This window comes from Choloepus didactylus, chromosome 23 (assembly GCF_015220235.1).
Source record: "Choloepus didactylus isolate mChoDid1 chromosome 23, mChoDid1.pri, whole genome shotgun sequence".
NCBI classification, from domain to species: Eukaryota; Metazoa; Chordata; class Mammalia; order Pilosa; family Megalonychidae; genus Choloepus; species Choloepus didactylus.
In genome coordinates this window covers 7,868,323-7,890,796 of record NC_051329.1, presented here as the reverse complement: position 1 = coordinate 7,890,796, position 22,474 = coordinate 7,868,323, and the positions used below count along the sequence as shown (strand labels likewise).

Here is a 22,474-nt window from a genome sequence, read left to right as displayed (position 1 = left end):
TGACTCGTTACAGCAGCCACAGGAAACTAATACACTTCTACCCTCAGTAAACTGTGGTCAATGCTGGGGGAGCTGGTCCTTGCCTCTGAGCTGACCATGATGACTTTAATCCTGCTATCGTTCCTGCTAACAAGATATTCCAGGAAGCTGGCCTGATTGATCACCCCCTTAGCCTATTCTCAGCCCCAATAGTTCTCACACTGCCTACTCTGGCCAATCGGACCCCGACATCTCCTGGATCTCATCCCTCCCCTTCCTCCCTCTCTCCTCCAGCCACAGAGGCCTCCTTTGTGCTCCTATCTCAGGACCTTTGCACTTGCTGGGCCTTCCGCCTGGAATGCCCCAGCCCCACAGTGCTCCATGGCTGGCTCCTATGCTTCATGCAGAGCTCAGCTCAGACATCACCTCCTCTGGGAAGCCCTCCAGACTATTCCTCCTAAGACCCCAGCTTGGGTCAATCTCTTTCTCATCTTCCTGTTTTATTTTCTTTGTAGTACTTATCATAAGCAGACATTTAAAAATCTTTAAAAACATTCTCTCTATGCTACAATTGTACTGTCTGATATGGTAGCTACCAGCCACATGTAGCTGTTGGGCAGTTTAATGTGACTGATCTGCAACAAGGCATACGGTAAGGGTTATATAGGCATCGGATTTTGAAGACTTGGTGCGATAAAATAGAATGTAAAATATCTTGTTAGTAGCTTCTTACATTGACTACATGTTGAAATGATATTTTGGATCTACTGGGTTTGATAAGATATCAAAATCAATCTCACCTCTCCTTTGTTTCCTTTTTTTTTTTTTTAAGGTGGCAAGCCACATTATGTTTCTATTGGACAGCACTGCGCTAGACGGTCAGGCCCATGAGAGCTTGGTCACACTGTCTCCCCGGCCCCACAACAGGGCCTGGCACGTAATAGGTGCTCCATAAAAATATTTGGATGCTTACATGAATGGACAACATAGGCTATTTACATCATATGCCACTGTAGCTGCACAGCCACTGCTTTCTAGCATCACTATTTGCCCGCTTTCCCTGTCTTCTCCAATACCCACCTTCCCACTACCTGAGACAAGGACCCAGCTTTCCTTTTCTTTTCTCCAATCACATACATCTCCTGGGAGGGCACCCTGCTGGCTGTGGCCCACCAATGGTGCTGCAGACTGGGGAACAGGTAGGAAATGGTAAAACTGGTGTCCTGGTCTGAGTGATGAGCAGAACAGATTCAGCTCAGGGTTTTCTCGGGAGGGGAAGGTGGTGGGAGAGAGGGGTCTGCTTTGCTAAAGCTACATTTGTTTAAAAAAAAAAACAAGATAACCAAAAACATGGTGACATGTTTGGAAATGTCAGGTTGAAGAGCTTTTGAGGCTGCATGAAGAAAAAATCTGATGAGTTTCTGATTCTCCCTTCCCTTGACCCCAAGAGTATGAAATCGGAGAACTAGTGTGGGAAAAGAAGCATATGTTCTCCAATTAATGAGAGACTGTCCTCAGTATTTACAAACAAGGCCTAGTGCAGAACATATCAGTGTTGACATCCTGGCTGATAGTGTCCCAGGAGTGACAAGTGCAGCCAGCTGGGAATTCCATCTGACTGTGGGTGTCGTGCCCTCTGACAGCTCCCAGGGAGAACTCAGCAAAGCCAGGGGTAGGGACAGATGTGTCAGGACTTGCTGTGTGGCTTGGGCTAAGCTACTTAGACCTTGTCTCCCTGGCTGTCATGAGAGGATTTCAAAGGTCCCTTTGCTCACCGACTCTCTAGAAGAGATGTCAAGATGATCTGGGGACAAGATGATAGGTGCCTGGGATGGAAGGTGGGGGCATCCTCAACATCAGGCTCTGGGCACCTCAGGGAAAGCCCTGCAGGCCTGAAAGTAATAGTGAGCACTTACAAATCCCTTGCTGTGGACCAGGCATGTTGCATATCACCTCATTTAAACCTCACCACAACCCGACAAGATGGGTATATTCACATCCCCATTTTACAGCTGAGGAAACTGAGGCACACACAGGCGAGAAGACTTGCTCAAGTCACACAGCCTGAGAGTGGTGGGTCTGGGTTTAAAACCAGGCTGTCTATTCCAGAGTCTTGACATTAATTACCAAGCTCCCAGTGTGACCTTGAAAATATAGCCTGACTTTGGGAGCTTTGGGTTCCTTCCTGACCACAGGGCACAGGGGCCTATGAGGACAAACGCTCTGAATCAGCCGCAGCTCTGTCCTCAGGCTAATGCTGCAGACACAGTGTCGGTGATTTTTCTTGAAAACACACCCACCCATCAACGTACACAATAGGTCACGACCTGCCAGGGAGGTTCAGAGAGGCCAGTTGGATTTTCCGAAGCCACACAGCAAGCCAGAGCCGGCTCCAGCACCCTGGTCCCCCAAGAAAAGGCATTTCCTTCCATTATCAGTCTGAAGGTCTCCTAGGAGCTTCCCTGGGCTGAGGTTAGGGCAGGAAACCACATGTCCACCACTTCCTCTTCCCCAGGCACCTCGTCTGGGCTCCTGGCTTGGGGGGAGGAGGCCCAGATTCCTGGTGCCACAGGGCCTGGGACTCCTAGGGCAGAGGCTTAGTCGTAAGGCTGCTCCAAAGCACCCCCTTGCCAAATTCAAACAAGGGGAGGAAACTCATCCTGGGAGCTGGGCCTAGGCTTCCCCCCGGGGCTGGAACTCCCTTGCCACCAACTTGGGATGAATCCCTCCCTCCTCCTACTCTGACCTTCGGTTTCCTCTTCTGTAAAATGAAGATAACTTCTACCTCACAGAGTTCTATGGGGATTAAAGATAAAATGAAGGAAGGGAAATCACCTCAGGGCATCAATTAATAATAGAATGAATCCGGGGAAGAAAGTTGCAAAACTGAACCCAGAGATGAGGGGTCAGTAAACTCAGTGGCTGGCTGTTACACCCCCTTATCTCTGGGGGTGAATCTGGGGTGGCATAAGGAAAGGGACATGCTGTCAGGTCTTCTCTATCAATACTGGGGGATGGAGCTTATTTCATTTCTGGAAAAGAATTATAAAACCTAAAAACTTTACACATTATAGCACCCATTTGACGGGTAAGGAAATAAAGCACAGAGAGGTTAAGTAACTTGCTCAAGGTCACACAGATAGTAAAAGGTAAAGGTGGGACTGGAACTCAAGTCCGACTACACGGAACTAGTCTTAATCTTTAGGATGTCATATGCCAGGTAGGTGTCTGGACTGGTTAAAAGAGGGTCAGGGGTCTCCCTCCCTCTCTGCCTCTTTCACCCAGTCCGGTCTCATCTCATCTTGTCCCCTATACACACACGTGTGCACCCACACAGCTGGCCGAACCTGGAGGGCCCCTGAGTCCCAGCGGTCTCACTGCCCACCTTCTGGTGCTTGCGCTCCTTCTCGATGCGGTCCATCCTCTCCACGCGCAGACGGTCCAGCTCGAGCCGCAGCTCGTCCAGCTCGGGTGCAACGTGGTGGCGGCTGACTAGCACCTCCAGGATCTCCAGGACGCGCACGACCTTGGGCATGAGGCGCGCGATGGCCTCGCAGCCGTGCTGGTCGATGACCCGCTCGAACTCATGGCCCACGAGCGACGCGATGTCGTACACGTCCATGACGGTCAGCTCGGCCACGTTCTTCTCCAGCGCCGACTCGGCCGCCAGCGACGACCCCTGCCCTTCCTCCATGGCTCCCCTCCCGGCCTCTTCCCAACCCTGCAAACTAGTGCAACTCCCAAACTTGCCGCTGTCGAGGGCAGTGCCGGGCCGGGCCCACCCTCGCGCCGCCCGCCCGCGCTCAGCCGGTCCTCGGGCGAGGGCGCACCGGGCAGGCGGCGGGCGAGGGCATGGGCGGCGGCGGCGGCTCCGGAGCCGGAGGTGGGCGCGCGCGGATGCGGGTCTCGGCGCGGCTCGGCCCGGAGCCTGGCTCTCAAGTGGGAGGACGACAGGGAGGAGGAGAAGGAGGTGAGGAAGGCGCGCGTGCGCAGGCCCGCGGCGCCTCCCAAGTTGGGAATCCGAGTTGGGCGCAATGGAGGCGCGGGGTCTAGCTGGGGAGGGGGCCCCGCTGCCCTCGGAAACAGTTCTCGCCCGAGGGTCGCCCCGCACCCGGGGCCTGGGAGGAAGGGCGACCGCGGCGCCTCCGGGAAACTTTGGCGATGGCAGTGGCGCCGGCGGCGGCGAGGCCGGGGGTGGCCGGCTCCCCCCGCAGGGATGCCGCGCGCCCCGCCCCGGATCCCGGCCTGGAGAGGGGCGCGCCCGCCTTCCGCCGCCCGGGGGCGCCCTGGAGCGCGGCTGCTGCCCCCACAGGCCCGCACCCCCACCTGGCGCCTCGGCCACCTCCCCCCTCCGGACCTTCCTGCCACCGGCCCCCGCCCCCGGCGCGTCCGGACCCTTCGCCCCCTCCTCCTGCCCGGCCCTGGCTCCTCCTCCCTCCGCCCGGGGACCCCGGACCCGCCAGACCCTCCCCGCCAACCCGGTCACCAGGCGGATTCGCCGGCCCCGAGCCCTGAGCTCCAGCTGCGGCGCCCGGGAGAAGGGTAGAGGGTCTGCCCCCGAAGCCGCCGGGCCACCCCGCCCGCCGAGCCACGTCCTTGTAACATAAACACCCTTCACAGCGCTGGCGACAGCGGGGTTTGGATCTCACTGGCACTCGAGTTTTCTCGTCCCACGCCCTCTGTCCTTTGGATCTAGCTAAATCCTCTTGTTCATCAGACCACTCCTCAGCTTCCCCCCACCAGGAGAACCTTTCCGGAACCCAATTCCCCCCTCCCGGCCCCCGCCCCCGCCTGGGTTGGGGACGCTCCCCGGCATTCCCATAGCCTGCGGCTTTGTCCTATCAGAACTGTCCTTAGCATCCTGAGGTTTAATGATCTTCCCCAACAGACTGTGAGCTCCCTGAAGGCCACAATCTTGAGGTCGTTTTAGCCACAAAGCCCTCCCCAACCTGCACATATCGATTACATGAAAAAAGTTTAAAGTATATTACACGTTTGCTCTTTAGTCAAAAAATACGCAGTGCTTACCACTACTAGATACTATTCTAAGTGCATACCGCCCTATCTTAGATCCTCACCATGACAGTGAGGCAGGGGGAGGCTGCCTAAGAATCGCGCCAAGTCCCACAGCTGGAAGGGGTGGGGCCGGGAGTGGAACCCGGGCAGTGGTAGAAGAAGGAATAAATAGTGCCCAACTGGGGCAGAATTGTCCTCAAGGCAGAAAGGTTTATGGAGCATCTGCTGGCAGTAGGGACAAGGATCTAAGAGTCTCTTTCCAGCCTGTGACTCAGGGCAGGGGATGAAAGGGATGGGAGGGGGTGTGTGTGGAAATGACTTTAGGGAGGGAAAGGGGGTCCCCCTCAAATGGTGAGCCCGAGTGCTTAGGAGAATGGTCACAATCGGACGATATGTAGAGAGAGGCAGGAGAGACTGCGGCTAAGCTTCCTGTGCCAGTCTCCCTGGATTGGAATCTTGGTACAATCACTGACCAGGTATGTGACCTTGGTCAAATCATGTGAACTCCCTGAGCATCAGCTTGCCCCTCTGTAAACTGGGATGATGGAAGTACCCACCTCAGAGGGTAATTATTAAATGAATCAACAATTGTGCCAGACACACTAAGTACTATAGAAGTGATAGCTATGATTATGATTATTGGAGCCTGGAGGAGACATCCTTTGTGGGTGTAGAAGTCCGATTGACAGTCGGAAATGTGGACCTGGATGGAGACAAGGACTAGAAAGGTAGATGTGATAATACCCACACTGACATTCATTCAATAAATAAAGACTTAGCTCTTCATATATGCTAGGTGCTATGCCAAACCTGTGGGGGTATGGAGGTATACAGGACAGACAGGATTGCTCTCAAGGAAACACACACTAAACCATAAAACCTAAAATAAACTAATTCCAGAGCAAAAATGGCTTGAGAGAGGAGAGGAGAATCGAGAAATTAGCCTGTGACAGAACCCAGGTGTATTGGCCAGCACTGTTCCCCTGCAGGAAGAGTCACGGATACCACATCTGCCAGGCAGGGGCACGAGCTCCAAGGTTAGGATGGTGCCTTTTGTCTGTAAGTCAGGAGGGGGAGAGAGCACTGGATGGGGGATGAAGTTGAAGAGAGGGCCAGGGAATTACTGGGGGGCCAAGTTCAGATTTGATGAGCTGGGAACATTTTGTGACCTTGGGCAAGTAGTTTAATCTTTCTGTCTCCTTTTTTTAAATCTATAAAATAGGGATAATGATGATAGCACCTCCCTCTGGGAGTTTTGTGGGGATAAAGTGAGTTAAAATATATGAAGTGCAAGTGCTTAGTGTGGGCCTGGGACCTAGTAAGAGCTATGTGAATGTTAACTACTATTATCACTGTAACATTTGCTGCTTTTGTCGCCAGTGAAGCATTTCATTCAGAACAATAACGTCATGGAATCAATGCTGACATCTGACGTGGTGTGAGGGGCTATTTGAGGAACTTGAAATTAGGGAAAGCAACTCTCATCAATTCTACTTCCAAAGTATCTCTCAGAGTTACCCACTTTTCTCCACCCTCCGTGCCACCACCCTAGCTCAGTTTACTATTATTTCCCTTCCTGGAAGGCTACAGTAGACTTCTACCTGATTTATTGGCTTCGTGTCTTCCCCCTTCTAATCTGTTTTCTACACAGTAGCCAGTCATCTTGTTAAAAAACATAAACTTTATCATGCAGGTGTCAATGCCATTTTACAACAAAACCCAAATTCCTGGCTGACAAGGATTTCCATAGTCTTGGCTGCATCTACTTCCCCATCTTCATCTCACGCCTCTCTACTCTCTTTCTAAGCGCCAACTGCTCTGCAATTCTTTTAGGTCCTTCTCTGAACCAGGTTTTACCTGTTTCAAAACCAGATTCCTGGTAGAGCATCCAAATGGCTGAGCTTGGGTGACGAGCCTATGCTCTAGGCATGAGGGCTCAGGGAAAGCAAAGATTTGACCTTTTCAGTCTCCGCGGCAGGAACAGAACCCTGCCTTCACCAATACCCACACGGTGATGGACTCCCCGAACTTAGGAGGGGAATTCAGAAGCTAAGCAGGCAACAACACATGTCTTGCTGGGGAGGTATGCAAGTTTGGAGCCAGAGCTGAATTGCTAGAGATGATAGAAAGGGGATTAAAGGCTGCTCCACCAGAGGACAACTTTCTCCATCCATTCCACACATGGCACTCAATTGCCCTCTAAATGAACACAGGACAAACATTTAAAGACTATGGTCTTGTTGAAGTATTTATGAGTAAAATGATATAATGTCTGTGAATTGCTTTAAAACAATCCACTGGGAGGGTGGGATGGCTGGGAGTATAAATGAAACAAAGACTGGCTGTTTTGTTGATAATTGTTGAAGCTGGTTGATATGTCTATGGAGGTTCATTATAATGTTCTCCCTCCTTTTGTAATATGTGAAAACTCTCATAATAAAAAGTTGTTGTTGTTAATGAAGACCATGGGCTTGAAGGAGTGGCAAAGTCTTAGCTTGCCTGGGATGACCACAAGTCTCAGTTCAGCCATGGGGAAAAGACGAGAGACTGGGCTGTCACCAACAGAAATGCAACTTTGAAGGGGGGTAATGGATGAGCTCTCAGGGAGAGGGTTTGGAGAGGGAAGGTGGGCTCTCAGGAATGGGATCACCCAGAGTTAGGGGTAGGAGAGAGAGCTGCCAGCGGACAGCAGACACCACCCCCCCCACCCCCCCCACCCCCCCCACCCCCGTCCCGGGAAGCCACTTGAGCTGGGCATGTGGCAGAGGGAAGCCGTGATTGAGTAGAAGGGGAAGTCACAACTTCCTGGAAAATCAGGCCCCACTAGGGATTGAGTGGCTCTTTGAAAGGCTCACTGTCTCATGAGCACCAACATTTTCCAGGAGGCTGAGCGGCCTCCAGCTCAACTCTCCTTGACCTGCCCTGTCCCTTGGGCTCGATCCTGAGTGCTGACAAAGTGAAATGGCCTCACCCCAAACACCCTCCTACCCATGCAACTCTCCTGACTTCCTGTGGTTGGTGTTCTGGTTTTGCATTTCGGTTTTCTTCTCCTTCTTCTCTAATTTGACAGACTTGAAGTGGTGGCCGTAGATAATTTTGATCCCACAAGACTCATGGGCTGTTATGCACTGAATTTTGCTAGATGCTCAACCCCGGCCCCCAAAGGCACTAAGAGATATTCAGACTCCTCGAATCCATACTGGAAACAGAAAGAGCAAACTTTAGCCAACAAGATTCTTTAACCTGTGTTGGGCACACTCTCGGAAGTTCAGTGTCTGTTTCTACCTGAAGAGAGGCTCTCTGTAAGTGCCAGGTCTGTGTGGATTTTCCATTGCAGATGCGTTAACCAGGAATTATTGCCTGTCTGCTTCCAGTTTCTCATCCAATTAATCGATTGGGCTTTTAATTGAAGAAAATGTTTAAAGGAAAATATTTTAAAAATAAAAATTACCCATTGTCTTAGTATGGGTTCCCTGGAAAACAGGCCCGAGGCAAAGCTGACAAGCTGATGTTTGATGGAACCTACAATACCAGGCAAGCCAGGTGGGGGGAGAAGGGAAGGGAGGCAGTAAAGGAGGTGGTGCAAATTCAAGGCGGTATATTACCAAAGCAACCCCAGCTTCCCGGAAGCACTCGGCTGGCTGCCTGGCCTTGTGGGATGTCTTGGGGAGCAATTTATCTGATGGTTCCTTCATGTTTTTTAGGTTGTATTACCTGGCCCTGCTCTAGCTGGGTTGGCCCTGGGTGCTGAGCTGCAGCCCTCACCCCTGGGGTCCTCTGAGACCATCAGAAATGTTAGGAGCTGAGTTGACTGTGGAACTGAGCAGGACTGTACAATGGGGGAGACACGTGACACAACAGGGGAGACAGCGTGAGCTGCTGCTGAGGCTATTCCTGTCTGGAAGCAAAGCAAGAACTCAAGGTCAGGGGGTGGTGGTGCAGGTGGGATGGAGGGCTCTGGGGCTGCTAGAGTTATAATCCCACCATTTAAAAAAGTTATGAAATTTAAAAGAAACTCCTCCCATCTCATTTCCACTCCCAGATAACTACTGTGAACAGTTTGTTTCATGCTCTTCCTGAGTTTTTTCCTGAGAATATTCATATTTATCTTTATGTACATATAGCTAAACATACATAAATTTTTTAAGTAGAAGCATGATATACTTATTAATATGTGATTTGCCTTTTTTTTCCCTCACTAATACCTTGTAATCACTTTTCCAGCTCAGCATATATAGACCCAGCTCATTCTTTTTCATTTAACAGGTCATCCCTGCCTCATTCTTTTTAATGACTCTACAGTTTTCTGTTTTAAGGACGTGCTGTAATTTACCCAGTCATTGCTCCCTTGTTGGACATTCCAGGCTGTTTCCAGATTTGGGCCATTATAAACAACACTGCTGTGCACATCAACACAGGTTTTGGTTCTTTCAGCCCTTTTGGAAAGTGGCCAAACGTCACATCCTCATCTGCCAAGTGCCTCTGCCCCTGGCTGTAAATTAGGCAATAAGGAGGAAGGCTAAAGGACAGGTGACAGGTCATCCCTGCAGAGAGCAGAGCCCACAAGGTGCTGGCAGGCCCTCCCCACTGCTCTCCTGCGCCCTGTCCTCCTCCCTGCAACCACACATCCTCTGAGAGGCAATCTTTACCACGTCATTCTGCTGACTTAAAGCCCTTCAATGATTTCCACTGCTCTTCCCTCCTTGAGCCTTATCATCTAGCTCTTCACGTGGCATGCTGCAATTACAAAACTGGCAATGTCAGAACCCTCCTACAACGCTGGTGGGACTGTAACTGGTAAAGCCACTTTGGAAACATATAACACACTGTAAACACACACTGACCTTACAACCCAGGCATCTACTCTTAGGTTTAAACCCAGGAGAAATGAGAAAAGAATGTCCACTGTCATGGGCTGTTGTGAAGTTTAAGTGAGTGAGCAAGTGCAGGTAGAAAAGCACTTAGCACATATTGAATTCTATAGGAGTGTTAGTAAACATCAGTTAACATTTATTAAATGGTACTATGTGGTAGGCATTGTGCTGGATGCTTTGCATGAATGATCTCACCCATTCTCACAACAATCATATCAGGCAGTACTAGTTATTAATTAAACAATTATTTTTTGAGGACCAACTGTGTGCTAGGCACTAGAATAAAGCCTCTGTCTTTGAAGGATATTTATTCTAGAGGTTGAAATCTGACTTGCTCACTTGTATGTATGCATATATGTATGAGTGTGTGTGTGTAGGTATCTATGTATATGATGTTGGTAAGTGTTATGAAGAAATATAAAGGGTAAAGGACTGGATCAGTGATTTCGAAACTTGGCTTCACATTGGAACCATCAGTGGTGCCACAATCAATTAGATCAGAATTTGTGGAGCTGGGGCCTGGATCAATTTCTGTTGTTCTTTTTCAGAATAACATCCTCTAGGAAGCTCCAATTCCCCCACTTCTCCCCTTTTTGCCCTCCCCCCCATTTTATTATATCAATTTTCAAATATGCAGAAAAATTGGAAGAGTTTTATAGTAAATACCCATATACCACCACCTAGTTTCTATTATAACATTTTACAATACTTGTTTTATCACTCATCTGTCCACCTATACATCCCTCCATCTATCCATTGATCCATCTTTTTTTTGATGTAGTTCAAAGAAAGGCATAAAAAAAAATCCATCAATATTTTTTAAAGTTTCCCAAGTGAATCTAATGTACAGCTAAATTTGAGAACCCAGTGGTTCTCAGACTAGGGTGCACATCAGAATTTCCACAACCCCTAATAAAGAACACTGAGGCCCAGGTTCAGTAACATAGGATAGGATTTCTTGGGCCTTTTTTTTTTTTTTTTTACAATTTTATTGAGTGATCTTTGATATATGATACACTACATATATTTAAAGTGTACAGTTTGATGAGCTTTGACACAAACACACTTGTGAAGCCAACTTGCAGTCTTATAGTGAACCTCTCCATCACCCCCCAAATTTTCCTCATGTCCCTTTGTGGCTCTCCACCCTCCTGCCCCAATACCCCAAGCAATTACTGATCTGCTTTCTGTCCCATAGATTAGTGTGCATGTTCTACAATTCTTTATAAATGGAATCATTCAATAAGTACTTTTTTTTCTCCTTTGGCTTCTTTCATGCAGCACAGTAACTCTAAGATTCAATCATATTACTGCATGTATCGATTGCTCGTGCCTCAGCAATGTATTGACTGCTTGTGCTGAGTAGTATCTTTTGTATGGGTAAACCATAATTAGTTTACCTGTTCACCTGTTGTTAGACATTTGGGTCATTTCCAGTTTTTTCCTCTTTCAAATACTGTGCAACTTCACGTACAAGTCTGCGTATGGTCATGTGCTCTCAGGCATGCAATATCCAGGCTGCTTGGTGAGTGTATGTTTAACTTTTTAAAAAACTGCCACACCTTTCTCTAAGCCCAATTCGGCAAATAAATTCATTAACCTCCTCCCCACGAGGGACATGACTCCTAGGAATGAGACTGAAAATGCCTACTTGACCAAAAGGGGAAAAAAGAAAGGTAACAAGCCAAGGTCACAGTGGCTGAGCGATCCCAAATAGAGTCGAGAGGCTATCCTGGAGGTTTCTCTTATGTAAGCTCCAGCTACAATCCCAAATGGCCACAGCATGCCATGCCCTTACCAACAGTAGTCCCCAAATATCTAGGTCCCTACCTGAGATTCTATAAAAGATTCACTCACTAAGTTTTATCTCTCAGAAACTTAACTCCACCAGAGTGTTCCTATGCCAGACAAGTCCTAAAACCCAGAGGCAACAGCCTCTTTAAGAACAATCAGATGCAGCCCCCTCCCCATGGTGTCAAAACCCCCTTCAATATGAACAAGTTAGGGTGCTTACTGCCTAGACACCCCTGCAGATGGAGAAAGAGATTAAATGAGAGGAAGGGGTAGTGACAAACAAGATAACATTTAACAAAGGTCTACGAATACTGAAACGTTATGTAAATATATATATATTTTTAGATGCTGGGGTGTTGGAATAGCAGGAAGGAGGTAAATAACACTGTGGAGCTGTAACCTTTAACCTTCTTTGAAATTTGCTCTATGGCTACTCGTTGAGCTGTGCCTTGAAAGTCTTCACCTTTCTGTATATACCCTATATTGCATAATAAGGAAAGAACTGAAACTGTGGAACTATATATAACCCATAACAATTTTTGAAATTACCTATATAACTCCTTGTTGAGCTGTCCATTGAAAGTTAACACCTTTCTGTATGTATGTTGTATTTTATAATGGAAATAACTGAAGTTGTGGAACTGTGACCACGTCATTCTTTGAAATTTGCTACTTGTAAAATCGTACTTTGAAAGTTATCACTGTTGTATGTATGTTAAAATTCACAATTAAAAAATGCATTAAAAAAAAAAAGAAAAAAAAGAAACTGCCACCCTGTTTTCCAAAGTGGAGGTGACATTTTACAAATCCCCATCAGCAGTGTGTGAAGTAGCACAGGCCTGGGCCTTTGAATTTTTGCCAAGGTCCCCAGGTGGTTCTGTTACCCACCAAAGTTTGAGAACCACGGGGTTGGAGGGTGATGGAACTGGGGGGGTACTTCACGCAGCAGGTAACATTTAAGGTGACACGGAGACTGGGCCACGTGAGGGAGAGGGCCACGAGGAAACACGGGGGTGGGGTGGGGAATGTTCTGGGCCGAGGGGACAGCAAGCACAGAGTTCCTGAATCAGAAGTGGATCTGGAGTGCTGGGGGCTCAGCAGGGGCATCCGAGGGGCTTGAGTTGGAGTGGCCAAGAGAAAGGCAGTGAGAGAGTTGAGAGAAAGGCAGGCAGCAGATCACATGTGCCTGGAGGCCAGGGACAGCTGCATGGATTTCACTCTGCGTGAGGTCGGGAGCTACTGTAGAGTTTCGTGTTTTGTTTTGTTTTTTTTCTAAACACTTTTATTCACACACCATACAGTCCATCCAAAGTGTACTATCAGTGGTTCTTGGTATAATCACAGACTTATGCATTCACCACCACAATCAATTTGAGAACAATCTCATTACTCTGGAAAAAAAAATCCCATACCCCTTATACCCCCTATTATTGACACTTAGCTTTAGTATAGTACCTTTGTTACAAATGATGAAAGAATATTAGAATATTGTTAACTATAGTCCTTAGTTTGCATTAATTCTATTTTTTCCATATCCCACTGAATTATTAACACCTTATAATAGTGAGTATTTTTGTTCTAGTTCATGTTAGAATGTTCTTATATTTGTACAATTAACTACAGTCATTGTCTGCAACAGGTTTTACTGCTTTATACAGTCCCATGTTTTAGCCTCTAGCTGTCCTTCAAGTGACAACCCTAGACTTCCCCTTTCAGCCATATTCACACTCAGTGCTGTTAATTATACTTCGAAGGATTTTTGAGCAGAGGTGGGACATGATTTTTTTTCTCTTCTTTTTTTATTGTGGTAAAATATACATTTCTTGAAATTTAGTGTTTTAACCGTTTTAAATTTGGTGGCATTAAGTACATTCATAATGTTCTGTAACCATCACCACTATTTCCCAGACTTTTTCTTCATCCCAAACAGAAACCCCGTACTCATTAAGCAATAATTCCCCATTCCTCCACCCCGACCCTAAGGGGCGACTTGACATCTTGATTTGGTAGCGATCATCTGGTTTCTTAATAATCTTGAGGCAGGCAAGGCTAGAGCTGTCTTCGGTTCAGAAGCAGCAGGCATTCATACCGGCCAGCAGACAGAGATATTTGGTATTTTCTGGCGTGAAGAATGTTCATGTTTTGTCATGGGTCTGATTATGGAGCAGACTCACTTCTGTCTTGATCCACTGTGGTCACAGAGTGACCTGGTCTGACATGGGTGTTCCATGAGACGGTTTATTTCAGTAGGAGATCACCAAGGCCCAGATGGGAGCGCCAGGTCAGCTCCTGGATGTCAACGGTCAATCTTCCCTTTCTCAAAGCCATGACATTTGTTCAGTGGTCTAGGGAAAAAGAAAACCCAACCCCAACCAGCTTCGGAACGTGATCAAATCAAAGACAACCTCTCCTGGCTACCCTTTCTGTCATCTTCCTCCAAAGATGCTGACCTGGCTGTTTCCTGGCTACAGCCAGTTTCAAACCTCAGATGGTTGAAAACTCTTCCCTGTTTTTAATTTTTCCCCCCTTTTCTTATTCTTTTTTTAAAAAACAACTTTATTGAATTATAGTTCATATACCATATAATTCACCCATTTAAAGTGTACAATTCAATGGTTTTTAGTATATTCACAGATATGTACAATCATCAAAACAATTTCAGAACATTTTCATCACTCCAAAAAGAAAGCCTGTACACTTTTGTCTTTATCCTTTACCCTCTCCCCTGTGCCCCCCTACACCCCAAGCCCCTGGCAACTACTAATCTATTTTCTGTCTCTATAGAGTTCCTGATCTGGACATTTTGTTTGAATGCAATCATAGAATATGTGATCCTTTTTGTCTGGCTTCCTTCCCTGAGCATGTTTTCAAGGTTTATCCATGTTGTGGCATGTATCAGTACTTCATTCCTTTTTATCACCAAATAATATTCTACTGTATGGGTATACCACGCTGTGTTTATCCATTCATCTGTGGATGGACATTTGGGTTGTTTCCACCTTTTAACAATTTTGGATAATGCTGCACTGAACATTCATGTAAAAGTTTGTGTGTGGACACATCTTTTGATTTCTATTAAGATTTCATTTCATGTTTTCTTCCATGTTGTTTTGCCTGTAAAGACAGTATTTTTCTTTTGGAAGCTTGGATCATTTCATAGGAATATTTATCTCTTTGAGGAACTCCTTGGTTCTGGAAGATAAAACCAGGTTCCATATTAGGGTATGAAGGAAAAGGGCTTTATCCAGTCAGGAAATTCTCATTCACTGATTGTCTTCCATGTGCCATGTGGAAATGCAAAGACACATGAGGACAGAAATCCCTGCCCTCATGGAGCTCACAGTCCAGGGGGGTAAAGAGGGTACATCTGTTGTTCTGCCTGCTAATCCATGCCTCCCTTCCCTAATTTTGAGGAGCAGGAGTAACCCAGGCCTGGAAATCAGCATCACCCATCCAGAGGCCACAAGGATTAGTTCAGGGACGTACACGGGGACAGTCCAGTGAGATTCAATGAGACGCTTCCTGGAGCTCCCGAAAAGTATGCATTTTGGTTTGTTTTTCTTTTTTGGATTGCTTAGAAAATAGGACGGAAGCCTGGGGCTGCTGGTGGCCATCTCTTGGGAAGAGCCGACCTGAGTATGAAGCCAACAGGGAAGAAAGCAGAGGGATGGGACAGCAAAATGCTTCTGGCGACAACATTTGAGCATCTAGATCAAGCCGTGCCTGACTTTTTGCTACTTCTCAGTTTTTCGTTTGCATGAGCTGATAATTTTTAAGAATTAAAGAAAATTGATTATGGTAATGGTTGCACAACTATGCACACTAAAACCACTGAATTGAACATCTTAAATGGGCAAATCATATGGTATGTGAATTATATCTCAATAAAAATAATATGAGACAAGTACTATGACAGAGCCACATGCAGAATTTTACTGAAATCTTGAATAAGAGCAGCTCAGCCTGGCTGCAGGGCAGGGAAGGCAGGAAGTCTTTCTGAGGAGACATTACTCTGTTTTGCAGATGAGGAGCTAAAGCCCCTTCTAGAAAGGAACTGAGTATGATCCTCTCAATGAGTGAGAGGGCTAAGAATTAAAGCAATCACTGCTTCCCAGTCCATGACGTAGTCTTTGAAAACACAATCTCTCCTTATGCACCGTCAAGATGTCTAAACCGTGCTGCCAATTAATTGACCTAAATCATTTTAATGCATAAATGGCATGGAGCCTGCTTATCTGTGAAGCCTGGCATTCCTTCTACAGTCATGAGTATCTCCAAAATAGACATGGGGGACCTCTCCGCAGTTGCAATGCCTCTTATTTTGGATTTCTATAATTTAAGAGACCTCTTCCACAACTGAAGCTGGCTTAAGCAAAAAAGGGGATTATATTGAGCTACATAAGAAAGGTAGAGTGTGGGCTGCAGGTGCATCTGGACCCAGGGGCTCAGTAATGTCATTTGGCTTCTTTTGTTCTCCAGCCCTCAGCAACCCATTTGCAGAATATCAGCATTCCTTTCAAGTAGCATCTCCTCACTTGGTGGCAAAGATAGCCTCCAAGAGTTTTGGGGCTACTGGATGCATCAATCCAATGGAGGACTCTGAAATCCTAGGGGATGGTGGAGCCTCTAAATGGGAGAATCCCATGTTCCTGAATCATTGTGAGGAAGGCTTGTATTGGATTGTGAAATGAGCAGGAAATAAACATTCACTATGCTGAGCAATTCTGAGGTTGTGGTTATAGCAGTTAGCCTACTGAATTAGTCAGGCTAGGCTAGAATATGTTGTAGTAACAACCTACCCCTGAAATCTCAGCATCTTGAAACGATACCAATTTGCTCCTCTATCATGTCTGTGTTTATCGTTTGTCATCCAGAGACCCAGGCTGAGCAAGGCTCTATTTTGGCACATGCTTCAAAATCACCAAGGCAAGGAATAAAGAACGGCTAGAGCGAGACACTAGAAATTAAATGATTTGGCCTGCAAGTGACAAACCTGGAAGATCAGACTTCCCTGTGCTGGGAAGGACAGGAGAACATGATGGCAGTAAGAAGCTCTAATGACTGTCTTGACAAATGGTTCCTACAGAATGGCACTAGCTCTGTGTATTACAGCCTCTCTCCTCCTCTCTGTTACAGATATTGATTGTTTTGGCCAGCCATGCATCCATTCCCCTTCTGGGAACAGCACTGCTACTTACCTTGGGAGAACTTCCCCTCCCCAGTTGCTAATGCTCAGTGGGCTGTCAGTCAAGGGGCTCTGCCCTGGTAGCCACATGACCTATGCTTGACCAATCAGATGCTCTCCTGAGATTTTGATTCTTGAGCAGGATAACCAGGGATGGGAACCATTTGGAGCTGATTTAGCTAATCGCTGGCACTCCAGAGAGATGGAGCATTACCTCATGTCCCAGACCTTCCAGAACTTCTCTCAATACCTCATCACTCTCCTTCCGCAAGTTGGGTTGTTTAACTTTTCCTTTAAGTCTGTGAGCAGAATTACCTTCTAGAATAGTCTTTCCCTGTTTATTTAGTCAGAGTTGGTTTCTGTTGCTTGCAATCAGAGAAATCTATCAATACATCATAAGCACTGTTGCCAGAAAAAATGTTCTTCCAAATCACAGCTTTGATTGTGTCACTCCCTTGCTTGAAAAGCTTTTGATGGCTTCCCATTGGCAAACTTTTTCTATAAAGGGCGGGAGAGTAAATATTTTAGGCTTTGTGGGCCAGACAGTCTGTTTCACAACTACTCAATTCTGCTGTCATAGCTAGACAGCAGCCATAGAAAGTATGTAAACAAGTGGGCGTGGCTATGTCCCAATAAAAGGTTATTTACAAAAATAGGCACTAGGCCAGGTTTGCCCCATAGGCTGTAGTTCGTCTACCCCTGGTCTATTGAATAAAATGAAAACTTAACCACTGTACATAAGATCCTTGCACATTTCCCCCATTGTTCTCTCACTACACTTCCTTCCCTTCCACTGACCCTGTGCTCCCATCCCTGGGGCTGGCCTGTTTTCCCCTAATACTCTGAAGCTTTCCTGCCCCTGTGCTTTTGGTTGCACTGAGCCTCCTGCCTGCAATTCTCTTTCCATCTGTCACCGTTCACTGAAATCCAATTATCTTTCAATTCAGCTCTAATGCTACCTGTAGTGCACATTGCAGTGTTGGGCTTTCTGGCTGTTATCTGCATCCTGATTTTGCTTTAGGGAAATCATTCCTCCCCTACTCAGACTATTTGGCTTGGATGGCCTTGACATTTACAAGCCGTCTCTGTCATTATAGGAGTTGGCATGCTATCCTCTGGCCTCAGCGATCAGGGGTGGCATAACTCAAATTGGCCCAAGGCAACCCATCCAAGGACTTTTATCAGAAATATTAGGACAGAGGTGCTGTCCTTCAACTAGGGTTACTAGACTGCTGGGACATAAGTCTGGAGCTGTTGGCAGTCATCCTGCCCGTCTTGGAAACTCTGCCTGAGAATGAGAGAGAGACACCCGATGACATCATTTGAGTGCCTGGATTCAGCCATACCTGAAAACCTTCCCCTTTTTGGCTTAAGCCAGGCTGTGTTCTTCTACTATAACTCTCATGGTTGCTTTCTATGCCCTCACTTTCTACTCTCCTGGGAGCAGGATTAGGTTAATCTGAGAGCTCAGTTTGGAAAGACAAACCAGACATGCGTGCCCCAGCAGCTTCCCCTCCCTTTTCTCTTGGGAGGCAGCTCATCTGCTCCCTTCTACCATATGCTTTATATGATCAGGTTCTGCTCACACAGAGAGGCCGGTCTGGTCCTGAAGTGCCTGTGACTGGGAGGCTAAGCTTGTGCTTCATTCAGTATTAGGAACTACATTTGGCCGCATTTATAAGCCACGGTCTCCAACATTAACTTGTAAATAATAATAATAATATTTGATGCAAAATCTTTATTTTTTTTCTCTTATTTGCACTTGGTTCAGAATTTAGAACACCCTTCAGGATCCAGTCAGAAAACAGAACCCACTTAAGCTCTTTCCAAAAGAAAGTTTTTAATATAGGGAATTGGTTAAATGGGTGTATCAGCTATCTATTGCTGTATCACAAACTACCCCTAAACTTAGTGGCTTAACACAACAATAGCTATTTATGATCACTCACTGTGAATGAGGGATTCGGAGCCGCCTGGGCTGGGCAGTTCTGGTTCAGGTCCTCTCAGGATGCTGCGGTCAAGATGTTGAATGAGGCTGCAGTCATTGGAAGCTTCCCAAACGGCTCTCTCCCAGGACTGCTGGAGGGAGGCCTCAGTGCCCCTCCACCCGGGCTCCTCCCTGGGCGGCTCATGTGTCCTCCTGACATGACAGCTCCTCCCTCAGAGGAAGTGATTCAAGAGAGCAAGGTGGAATCAACAGTACCTTCCACGATATGGCATCTGTCATGTTCTCCTCTGGAGATGTGAGTCCCTAAATCTGGTTCCCATTAGAAGGGACAGGAATTAGGCTCCACCTGTCACAAGGAGGAGGGCCAGAGAATTTGTGTAAATATTTTAAAGCCACCACAACAGGTAACGATGGAGCAGAGGGGCAGAGGGGCAGATGGGCGGATGGGGAGGCAACTCAATTGTAGAAAGATGCCAGCCCACCTAGGACTGGAGGAACAGAGGGAGGAAGTGGGGTTACCAGAGCCCAGGAGCCAGGACCACCCAGAGGACACTGGAACCTCAGAGCGGCTGCCTGGTGGGAGCTGGGAGTCTGGAGGAAGGGGCTGCCTCCTAGGAACTGGAGCTGTGAAGAAGCAATCACTAGCGGAGCTGCTTTCCAAAGCACAGAGAGGGAGACAAATGCCCTGGCTTCTCCCTTTCTCCTTCTAAGCCCAAGGATAAGGAAGGTTGGGAAATGTAGTTCCCTGGGAAGCAGAGGTGAGCTGACAGTTCTGGGAAGAGTTCTGAAGGTAAAAGGGCAGATGACCAACATGGGGTTCCTCAAAGCCCACCAAAATGACTGATTTGATTAGGTGATAAAGTGAAAGAAAATCCCCCAATCTCCTTTAATCTTCCCCAGTTTTCATAAAGACATGTGGGACTAGAAGAAAGCTGACCTAGTCTTTGTGTGGCAACGGCCCTTTGTTTTTCTCTTTAAAACTTACCAGCATTTGAGAACTGACACAGTTGAGACAACCCTCCTCAACAATTTCTGACCTGGTTTCCTGGTCCCTGCCACAATAAGCTTTTGATTCCAAGCAGAAATAACTTATTTTGTCCACTCTAGGCATATTTCCAAGATAACTGAATACATGCCCACACAAAAACTTGCGCACAAATATTGAAAGCTGCATTATTCGTATTGGCCAAAAAGTGGAAAAACCCAAAATTCCAGCAACTGATGAATGGAGAAACAAAATGTGAAATATATATATATATATATATATATATATATCCATACAATGCAGTATTATACAGCCTGAAAAATTAAGGATTGACAGGTGACAACATGGATGAACCTTGAAAACATGCTAAGTGAAACAAGACAGTGACACAAAAACCACATATTGTATGATTTCATTTACATGAACTGTCCAGGATAGGCAAATCCACAGAGAAAGAGAGCAGATCAGTGTTGCCAGGGGCTGGGCACAATCAGGAGTGACTGCTAATAGGTAACGGGGTTTATTTTTGTAGTGATAAAAATCCTTTCGAATCTGATAGTGATGATGGTTGTACAACTCTGTGAATATACTAAAAGACACCAACTTGTATACTTTAAAAGGGTGAATTGTATGGCATATGAATTATATCTCAATAAAGCTGTCTTTAAAAAAGAAAGAACTCATTTTGTGTTGTACCTGCCTGCCTTCTGATTACTACAACAATACCAAAACAAAGTCAAAACCTGTACAAAGAAGGAACTACACCAAGTAATTGATATTCCAAATGTATCAACTTGGAAATATACCAGGTAGTTGAAAGTAATTACTTTATAGTATTGTATTTACTATGACACTTTTTCTCTTTTTCCAATTTTTAGATAACAGTTAATTATTTTTATAATACAAAAAATAAACTTACAGACACCTGCATGCTGCATCTTTGGTTTGGCCACCTCTGTATTTTCAGAAGTTGGAAGTGAATGTATTTAGGTGTGGCTTCTATGCTCCAATTTGCCACAGTCCTCCCTCCTCCCTATTGCCTGAAGTTGGTGCCATCCCTCATTTGTTTAACTTGCTTTACCCCTGAATGCATTTGAGTGAGCCCCCTGATTTATATAATAAAACCTCCATGATATACAATTCACTGGGTTCACCTGAGATGCTAAATGTACACATTTTAAATTCTTGGTAGGTGGAGCTAGAATATTGTGTTATTCACTCAAAAATTAATATTAACACAATTTCTAAATAAAAATAAAATATTTCTTTGGCATTTTTTACAGAGTTGTGTTGCTCAGGAAATGTATAAGGTGTGTATTCATCAAAGTTCAGTAATAGGAAACTACTGTATGTATTGTAAGCAGAGATAGATTTAATACCAGGAATGGAGGCTTATAAATTTGTTGGTAAGGCTGGGGAAGCAGGCTCTAGGTTGAGCCTCCCTCTATGGCTCCCGGAATAACACTACACAACTGACCTGCCAGGGAAAGCACGACCTGTGCCATAGTCTGTCAGGCTGAGATCCAACAGACCACAGCTGGAGTTCCTGAGTTCAATAACACATTGTCATAGTCAGGAAGCTTCCATCACTGCAGCTGCACCTGTTTCTTGACACCTGAAGCTGGAAACTGGCTATTGGACCATCACTGCCCCCTACTGCCTGTTGGTATTTGAAAAAATAATCCCCTAAACTTTCACATGTATGGTGTCATTTGATCCTCATAACTTTATCAGCTAAGCAAGGCAAGTGCGGTCTTACTCTTCACAGATAAGGAAACTGAAGTATAATTAAGGTGACACAACTATGTGTAAAAGTGAAGTAGCGACTCAGGTCATTCCCAGGCCAGTTCAATTTAACTCAACTAACATGCAATAAGTGAGGCCTTTTGTGGACCTGAGCTAGGGCCACTACTAGCACCTCATGAGTGACCCAGAGTTATAAACAAGTAACTATAATCCATCATGATTCATGCTATAGGTGAAGTCGGAACAAATCTGTCTTTCATGTACCAAGGAAGGTGTTAGCATTTGGCAGAAGGTTGTCTAGGAATATTTCAGAGAAGAGGTGACATTTGCGTTGAGTTTTGAGGGATGAGTAGGAGTTCACTAGAAGGCAAAGTGAGGAAAAAGTCCCAGCAGCTGGCAAGAGCCAAGGAGCTATGGTGTGGCAGCAAGACTCTGGAGAACTAGGAGAATTCCAATTTTGGAGGCTCTGGGCAGAGTAAAAAAATTTTTTTGTAGTTGAGGTATTACATACATACAGCAAAATAAGTAGAGTCTTGATTTTTTAAAAAACATATGTAAACTCTCATGTACTCACCACCCACGTGAAGATAGAGAACATTTCCCGCATCCCAGGAAGGTCCCTTGGGGTCCTTGGGGATTTAAATCTGCTTCCACTTCCACCCCTCCCCCGCCCCAGTTAAACAGGGTGTGTAGGGGAGCGGGGAGAAGTCATTATAAAACCTCAAAGCCCTCAGCTTCAGCTGCCACCTCTCATACCCTCCATTCATATCGCTGTCTCCAAATCTTTCGCCATCTTTCTGGACAACTCCAAGGGGCACTGCCCGAGCAGGGGAAGTTTCTTAATACTACCATTTCCTGGGTTCTACGTGAAATTTACTTTGCGCGAGAGTCGGAGAGAGACGATATCATTCCGTCCTTCGGTGCCGCCGCCTAGGTTCGCATAGTGC

At 46.2% G+C, this 22,474-nt stretch overlaps 1 protein-coding gene and 2 long non-coding RNA genes across 8 annotated transcripts in view; 1 reads left to right on the top strand and 2 right to left on the bottom strand.

The window, feature by feature from the left end:
- RILPL1 (Rab interacting lysosomal protein like 1) overlaps nt 1-4,273 on the bottom strand; it is a 44,906-nt gene extending 40,633 nt beyond the window's left edge. For 2 of the 5 annotated variants that reach the window (XM_037816775.1, XM_037816777.1), the window contains exon 1: nt 3,365-4,270. In XM_037816775.1, coding sequence (XP_037672703.1) covers nt 3,365-3,673 — 309 coding nt within the window. In that variant the 5' untranslated portion in view covers nt 3,674-4,270. Of the gene's footprint in view, nt 1-3,364 lie in introns of all 5 variants that reach the window. The other 3 variants (XM_037816774.1, XM_037816778.1, XM_037816776.1) reach the window with 3 other exon arrangements.
- LOC119519219 lies at nt 3,754-16,847 on the top strand. The gene is made up of 3 exons (XR_005213981.1): nt 3,754-3,949; nt 15,242-15,528; nt 16,538-16,847. It is a non-coding gene; the product is annotated as an uncharacterized LOC119519219 (long non-coding RNA).
- Nucleotides 13,315-22,463, bottom strand: LOC119519218. 2 transcript variants are annotated; one of them, XR_005213979.1, is made up of 3 exons: nt 22,405-22,463; nt 18,798-19,142; nt 13,315-14,008 (listed from the first exon to the last, which is right to left on the bottom strand). It is a non-coding gene; the product is annotated as an uncharacterized LOC119519218 (long non-coding RNA). The 2 variants fall into 2 exon arrangements; XR_005213980.1 differs by lacking the exon at nt 22,405-22,463 and adding an exon at nt 22,284-22,376.
- Between the last annotated feature and the right edge of the window lie 11 nt (nt 22,464-22,474).